Here is an 8,276-nt window from a genome sequence, read left to right on the forward strand (position 1 = left end):
GTAAACGGCAGCTGGAGGCCCCACAGCCATTCAGCAAAGCCAGAACCAAACAGCCACGTTTCCAGTCAATTTATGAAAAAGTTTTTCCCACTGTACTAAGCTCCCTGCTCATCTCTTTATATATACTTTCTAAAACTACTTACACGGGAAAAAAAGATGTGTGCTTCACACTCTCTTGCAAAGACTTTTGGAAAAATGCAGGATTCCCAGACGCTTGCTGGAAATACTGAGAAAACCTTGAACCATGCCACATACAGCAGTTACTGTAACTACCCTAATCCTGAGTTTAGCAGACTTATGGAAAATTTTGTTCTTGAGCGTTTGTGAGCACACAGCTCAGGGAAACGGGAATCCAAACAGCAATCCTTGAGGTGTCTTCAGGATGAATATAATATTCAGAGTCACGGAGTGCTTCTCTTCCTCCTCCGGTCTCACCTCCCTCGGCTCGCAGCATTCCCCACAGCTGGTGCTCGAAACTACGAATGGCTCGCTAGCGCGGGCGGGGGCGGCCGAGGGGCCGGAGCCGGAGGCGGTGGAAATGAGGCGAGGCTAGGCATCAAGAGCCAGCGCCAGCGCCGAGCTCAGCCTCGAACACAGTCTTCCTCCTGGATCCGTCAAGTCAGAGCTCACGTGTACACCAGGAGGATCTAACCAAGGCAACCTGACCAGCCGCGGTCTCCGAGCGCTGCGCAGATGTGCCCGGAGCGGAAGGTGAGTCATCCTGCCCTCCTCCCCACCCCCGCCCCGTGTCCAACAGGTTGGCTGGGGCGCGACTCCAAGGGGCCCGGAGGGCACACCTCTAGTCTCACCTGGGAACGGCGCTCGGCTGCTCCCTTTACCGAGTCGTCGTTACTATTTAAACTCCTGCCCCAGCCCACGCCGGTTCTATTCCTTGTCTTTTTGCCTTCCCTTCTCCTAAAATGAGAGCTCCGCTGTATGCCGGAGAAGGAGCCTAGAACGCCTGCTTTCCGGGAAACTTGTACCGGCAGAAATGGCTAAACCGAAGGGCACAAAGTGCCTCGATACGCGACGGGAACTGGCAATGGTGACCCCTTGTTCTTAGTGACTCACTGGGACTTCAGTTAAAAGTCATCACCAATTATCCTTATTTCTCAACCAGGAGGTCAAAACCAGAGGGAGGGAGGAGGAAATAGAGCGTGAGTGACAATTAGACTTGAATGAGAATGAATGCGAGCAGATGATGCGGCCCCCTCGCCCTGGGCACCCTCCGCCACGTGCTCACGCCCCCAGCGACCACTCCCGGGGAGGCCTCTGAAGCCGCCGCAGGAAAAGAAGACGGAGGAAGACAGAGCCTCAAGTTGGAAAGAACTCAGACCCGGCCACCACTTCCCCTGCTTTCTGAACTTTCCCTCTCGGTCTCCTGGGCTGGAGTGAGTCTTACCATCCCCCTTGCCTCGGTCCGTTCCCACCAAGGGTCATCTTGTCCTCCTCCCCCACTCTAGACCTCCCACCTCTCCCTCCCCGCCCGCTCCAGCCCTAGGTAGCGAAGCATTCAATCCGTACACCTCCCGGGCTGGGAATCTCCAGCACGAACTCAGTAGCGGGGGGGCGTAAGTCCGGGAAGGGCCTCGGTGCCCAGCAGTGTACCCCGGCGCTGTCCCCGCCTAGACCGCGTCGGAGCTTTTACCCCCGGCGCGACCCCCGCCCCGCCTCGCCTCTGCCTGGGCGCCCCGGCACTGGTGCGCTGTAATCGCGCGCTCGCCGCGCCCTAGCGGCCACTGGCGGAACGCGCACAGGGGGTGGAGAGTGGAGGGGTGCGCGGGCGGGAGGCACCCCCCACCTCGGGAGTCAGGGAAATCCCGGCCGCCACCAGGGGCCGTGCCACCACCCTCGCCGGACCGAGGCTTCCGGCGCGCCCCCCAACTTTGTGGCGCCCTCACACAGCGGCGGCGGGGATGGAGCTGCCTCCCCGAAGGCGGGCGCCGCTGGACTCGCCGCTGGACAGCTGCTCCCTGACCTCGCTGGACTCCAGCGTTTTCTGCAGCGAGGGTGAAGGGGAGCCCCTGGCGCTCGGGGACTGCTTCACGGTCAACGTGGGCGGCAGCCGCTTCGTGCTCTCGCAGCAGGCGCTGTCCTGCTTCCCGCACACGCGCCTTGGCAAGCTGGCGGTGGTGGTGGCCTCGTGCCGCCGCCCCGGGGCCCTGGCCGCCGTGCCCAGCCCCCTGGAGTTCTGCGATGATGCCAACCCCGTGGACAACGAGTACTTCTTCGACCGCAGCTCGCAAGCGTTCCGCTACGTCTTGCACTACTACCGCACCGGCCGTCTGCACGTCATGGAGCAGCTGTGCGCGCTCTCCTTCCTTCAGGAGATCCAGTACTGGGGCATCGACGAGCTCAGCATCGACTCCTGCTGCAGGGACAGGTACCCGCGAAGCGCGCGGTGGCTGGGCGGGGAGGCGGGCGCAGTGGAGAGAGGGCAGCAGAGGTGAGATAGGAGCTTCACACAAACCTCGCTGAATCCAGGCCTCAGAATACCTGAGGCCACTTCCGAGCTGTTAAGGTGGGGTGGCGGGGAGGTCCGGAAAGTGTCAGAGCCAGCTTTGATTTGGAACTTTTTGGACCTCTTCCCTTTTTGAACGAATGTGTGCCAATTCGTTTTTAAGGCAAAGGAGGTCTGGCCTGAAATAAATATTTGATGATTGAATAAATGAGTCGGAAAAGCTATAATCCAAAAATGCACGGATAGAGATGGAGGTTTCAGTAGGGAGCATTACCATTTATCAGACCTAGAACACTAACTTTATTTTATTTTTACTTTTTATGCTTTTTTTGGCATTTTTTTATGTTCAATTAGCCAACATATAGTACATCATTAGTTTTTGAAGAACACTAACTTTAAACTTGGATGGAGAACTGCTTTAAGTACAGGAGATGGAAAATTGGTTCCTTGACTAATGTTTGTGGGACTTTGATGATGACTTTGCTATTATCTTGCTATTAGTACTATTTCTTCATGAGGACATTTCCATTGCACATACACAAAAGTTCCATATGGCAAACTTCTGTTCTTGTTACAAGAAAAATGGGTAATAAAATGCATTAAAGTGGATTTGCTTTGTATAAATCCCTTTGTGTAAATTTCTACCAAGAAAGGTTCATTTTAAAAATACTAATCCTAAACAGAAATTCTGAGTACTGTGGGCAGGAGACAGCCTGGGTAAAATATGAATGGGCATTTTCTGCATTTTTACCAAAATAAAAAGCATGACCTCACTGCTAAGTTTAATTTTCTTTTGACGTCTGTATTTTTTTTTAAAGTTAGACTAATCACCAAGTTGTTTTCTTTAAAAGATACTTCAGAAGAAAGGAGCTAAGTGAAACGTTAGACTTTAAGAAGGACACAGAAGACCAGGAGAGTCAACATGAGAGTGAACAGGACTTCTCCCAAGGACCTTGTCCCACTGTCCGTCAGAAGCTCTGGAACATCCTGGAGAAACCTGGATCTTCCACAGCTGCTCGAATCTTTGGGGTCATCTCCATCATCTTTGTGGTGGTGTCCATCGTCAACATGGCCCTGATGTCAGCTGAATTAAGCTGGCTGGACCTGCAGCTGCTGGAAATCCTGGAGTATGTGTGTATTAGCTGGTTCACCGGGGAGTTTGTCCTGCGCTTCCTGTGTGTGCGGGACAGGTGCCGCTTCCTGAGAAAGGTGCCAAACATCATCGACCTCCTTGCCATCTTGCCCTTCTACATCACTCTTCTGGTAGAGAGCCTGAGTGGGAGCCAGACGACACAAGAGCTGGAAAATGTGGGGCGCATTGTGCAGGTTTTGAGGCTGCTCAGGGCTCTACGCATGCTAAAGCTGGGCAGACACTCCACAGGTATTCAAATTTCAGTGATTTTTTTTTTAATTTGCCATTGTTCGTAAACATTAGTGCTTGACTACAGTCCAAGAGAAGTGACCGTGAATTGATACTCAGAATTACCAACTCCCAATCCTATACCCAACCAGGGTCTCCGAAAAGGGATTGGGGAGCAAAACCCTGAAGTTGCTATCACAGGTAGAGAGGAGAAGATGCCTCTCACACTCCTTCTCTCCATAAGACATGTGAAAAACAGTTTGACCCCTTGTTGCCCTCAATTTATTTTAACCCAGTGCTCAGAAGTTGTACAAAAATTAAAGACACTCTGCCTCTAGAAGGTTCTAGATAAAATATGCATAAACAGCACATAAAAAATATGCACAAATTATTCATGATCTATAGGGACATAAGCCAGTTTCTCTTCTGTGTCCAAGGAAGGGCTTACCACACACGTTCCTGGGCAAAAAAGATAGCCTTGCAGGGCTTTCTTTAGCCATGCAGAAACTGGGATGACCAGGCACTGGTGGCCATCCCATGATTTTTGAAGAAACAATGGAAATATTTGCTTTGTAAGAAAGTTGAAAACACTGGTTAAATGCTTTATCTAGTATCTGAGAATCTTCTTGTCCCTAAACCGGGATGCGTGAGAGATATGGTAATAAGAATTCCTTAAAATCTAATGAAAATCTGCCGAACACTCGCCCTAGAAAAATCTCCACACAACACTCAATTGTGCATGAAAGTTATAGTCAATGTCAGGGGAAGTCACACAAATCCATTAAAGATGATTCTTGTGTTCCTGAGGGCAGCGATTCTCAGTGGCTGGTCCTGTGGCTGTTGGATGTTCTGGAGTTACCTTATGTTAGGTTTTGATGAAAAGCTTGTTAAAAGGCAAATTCTGAACCTCAAAATCTGTGAACAGACAGATTTTAGTATTTGGGGGTGGATTGAGGAGCATGCATTTTAACAAGCCCACAAGGGATTTTGTGTGGACTATAAGACACACTGGAGTAGAATGCCATGTTAATATGGCACATATAAATGCAATACACAAGAATACAAATAATTTAGCTAGAAAGTCCTACTACCACCTTATTTCCCCAGATATGTGTTAACTGGTTACCTAAAAGAAGTTGATGGTTGTTGTCTCTCCCTATTAAAATAGGGAGAAATTAACTTCAAATATGTTTTTTTCCCCACATGTCTGAGGTAATTAGGACTTCTCCTAACATAATTTGGTAGTGTATTTTCCTAGCTACTCTCACGTAGCAGGGATTTGATAATGGGGTTTCCAACAACTTTTAGAAGTACGACTCTTTGTTTTCTGACACACATAATAGGATGCTTTCTTCTAGTATTTATAAACTCCTCACAAGATTCGATTTAAAAACACCCAGTAAAGACTACATTTTTTCCCAAAAGAAAAGAAAAAGAAAATAATAGTAATTTCCACCATGTCACCTCTTCACGGGTTTTTTTTTTTTTTTCAGTTCCAAAGCAGTACAAAGTATTAATAAAGCCTTAATTTATTGAAAGGATATGAATGCTTACGTAAATATTGGACAATTTTATCTTAAGCATTACATTTAGCAATATATAGACATAGATAACATAGTTCCCCATGTATTAACTATAAACGTAAGATGAGAGGTATTCTAGAATAACAGGAGGGCAATGGTGGGCCAGAGAGCCAAAGTTTAAGTCCTGGCTCTGCAGCTCTGTACTAGATATGCCACTTCTCTGTGCCTCAGTCTCATCTGTAAAATGGCACAATAATTACATCAATTTCATATTGTTTTTTAAGGATTATCTGAGTTAATAGATGTAGCATGCAGAAATTTAGACCACTTTGTGTTTCTTTACAAAATTATTTAGAATATTTCATCTTGAAATGAAAACAGTCTTCTAAACACTGTGCTTTTCTGCATATGCTGTCAATATATTTCAGAAATACAATTCAATGCAGACACATCAAGGTCAGCTTTCTAAAAGATATTCTAAAGACATTGTAAAAAGAATCTCCTTTTGAAGTTAAATGTCAAAATTAACATTCCTTAATCTTTAAAAAATAGCTGGTAAATAATTTAAGAATATCTTGAAGTTTTAAGAACCAAATTTAAAAATAATGAGAGCACAAATGGCATTTTAATGAAATTTCAAATAGTCTCTAGTGAATAAAAATTAAAATGATTCTAGGAGGCATTGCTTTGACCTTCAGAGACAGCATCATTATGACTTCAGGCTGATATGACTTCAAAATGTAGATACACCTTCAGCAGTGTTTGTGAACTCTGGTGTCAGGGAAGATAGCTTATTCAAAATTGCAGTCCCATTATGGGCTCATCTGACTCTCCTTAGGGTTGAGTCTCTGGAGATGGGATTAGACTCTCCTGGGTCTGTCTCCCAGGGGTTCAGTGAATCCTCAGAAGAGCAGTAGGGAATGCACCAATGCCTCTAGTGAGTGAATTTCCCAGTAGCTTCAGTCCCCCATACCTTTTTGCAGTGAAGGAATAATCTGTATTCAGGTCTATCTCCTTACAGGAAAGCAGAAATTCTATGTACTCAAGGGAAATGTTTCCCTATAGCTTTGGTACTATGGGTGCGAATTTGAGTGGGTATCACGGGAGTTCAGGAATCCCTCCTGATAAACCTTTAAGAATGCCCCGTGAATGTACGTAGGATGTTCTCGTGTCAGTGCGGTCACTGATGCTTAACTCACTCCTGCTCCTTCACTTCGTTCTCATGGTGGACATCCTTTACTGCTTCTGGCTTTCAGATAACAATGCCCTGACAGTGTTTACCTTCGTTAGGAGGGTGAGTAAAGCAGACACATAAAATGTTAGAAAAGTGTGCCAAAGTGACACATGGAAATGCAGGTCTGGCTAAGTGAGCCCTCCACTTGCCATGATGCACAGGTCTCCAATTTTATGGACTAAAGTATAATTCCTGTCGTACATCCCCTTCCTGCCTTGTAGTCTCATCTGTCACTTTTTTTTTTAATAACTAGTAGGTGTTTAGTAACCATATAAGTGCATGAATGAATCTAACTAGATTTCTTTCTATCCTTTACAATCTGGCCCCACCAACTAGACTATGAGCTCCCTGAAGAAAAAGATTATGATTTATCATCTCAGTATCCCCAGAACACTGCCCAATGCTGGAGACATGTCAGATGTGAAATGCACGTTTGTGGGCAGAGAGCTGGGCAGGAGAGGGGAAGAGAGGGAAGTGGAAGGTGGCGAGGGACCAAGGGGTGCCAGTGACTGACGACAGTTGTTCTATTCCAGGATTACGCTCACTCGGGATGACAATCACCCAGTGTTACGAAGAAGTCGGCCTACTGCTCCTATTTCTGTCTGTGGGAATTTCTATATTTTCCACGGTGGAATATTTTGCTGAGCAAAGCATTCCTGACACAACCTTCACAAGTGTCCCTTGTGCATGGTGGTGGGCCACAACATCCATGACTACTGTGGGCTACGGGGACATTAGACCAGACACCACCACAGGCAAAATTGTGGCCTTCATGTGTATATTATCAGGAATCCTTGTCTTGGCCTTGCCTATTGCTATTATTAACGACCGCTTCTCCGCTTGCTATTTCACCTTAAAGCTCAAGGAAGCAGCCGTTAGACAGCGGGAAGCTCTGAAGAAGCTCACCAAGAATATAGCCACTGATTCATATATCAGTGTTAACTTGAGGGATGTCTATGCCCGGAGTATCATGGAGATGCTTCGGTTAAAAGGCAGAGAAAGGGCAAGTACTAGGAGCAGTGGGGGAGATGATTTCTGGTTTTGAATTCACTTTCAATTTATGTACAAAAGCTTGTGTACAACTAACTCAACTGATAAAACCTTGAAATGGATGTCTGTATACTGTTGAAGAGTCTCTTTTGAGTACTACCCGTGTTAGTTTTTACTGATATATTGCTTGGTCTGCTAGAATAGTTCACATCCCCCAAACCAAGTGCACACTGAGTCTCAAAACTAGTCATTTAACACAACCCAATACAAGTAGGCCAAATGTCTGAATTGTCAAACATAAAATAATAGTGCAATAAATACAACAAAGTTTCAAGTTTTACGTATCACTAATTTTAGAAGTTCTTTGCACCACTAACCTAAGAGAATGGGAGTTAAACTGCATAGCCCAGAGCAAAGATAAGTGAATCTTTAGAAACATACTGAACAACTTTGCTATTTAAAGACATTCTCCAAGTAAAGAAATCACTCTTTTTTCCATCAGTTAAAGCTGTTAAATACAACAATTCGCTTTGCAAATGAAAATCCTGATTTGATGGCCATAGATGGTGACCCTATCTTCCCTCTGGCGCAAACCACTGGTCACAGAGGGACTAAGTTCTGATTCCCATCATTACCATCCGAGGTGGAAATCCCCAGACTGCTTAGCCGACAGCAGAAGAGTGTTGCATAGAGGCTTCAAGAACTGTG

At 46.3% G+C, this 8,276-nt stretch overlaps 1 protein-coding gene across 1 annotated transcript; it reads left to right on the forward strand.

Moving 5' to 3' along the window:
• Window positions 1-1,916: 1,916 nt before the first annotated feature.
• KCNV1 (potassium voltage-gated channel modifier subfamily V member 1) lies at window positions 1,917-7,623 on the forward strand. Its single transcript, XM_028122503.1, has 3 exons — window positions 1,917-2,383; window positions 3,313-3,842; window positions 7,112-7,623. The coding sequence occupies exons 1-3, from the start codon at window positions 1,917-1,919 to the stop codon at window positions 7,621-7,623; spliced, it is 1,509 nt and encodes a 502-aa protein (XP_027978304.1).
• Window positions 7,624-8,276: the final 653 nt, after the last annotated feature.

This window comes from Eumetopias jubatus, unplaced genomic scaffold (assembly GCF_037043125.1).
Source record: "Eumetopias jubatus isolate StellerSeaLion01/CBP00866 unplaced genomic scaffold, mEumJub1_p1.0 scaffold_4, whole genome shotgun sequence".
NCBI classification, from domain to species: Eukaryota; Metazoa; Chordata; class Mammalia; order Carnivora; family Otariidae; genus Eumetopias; species Eumetopias jubatus.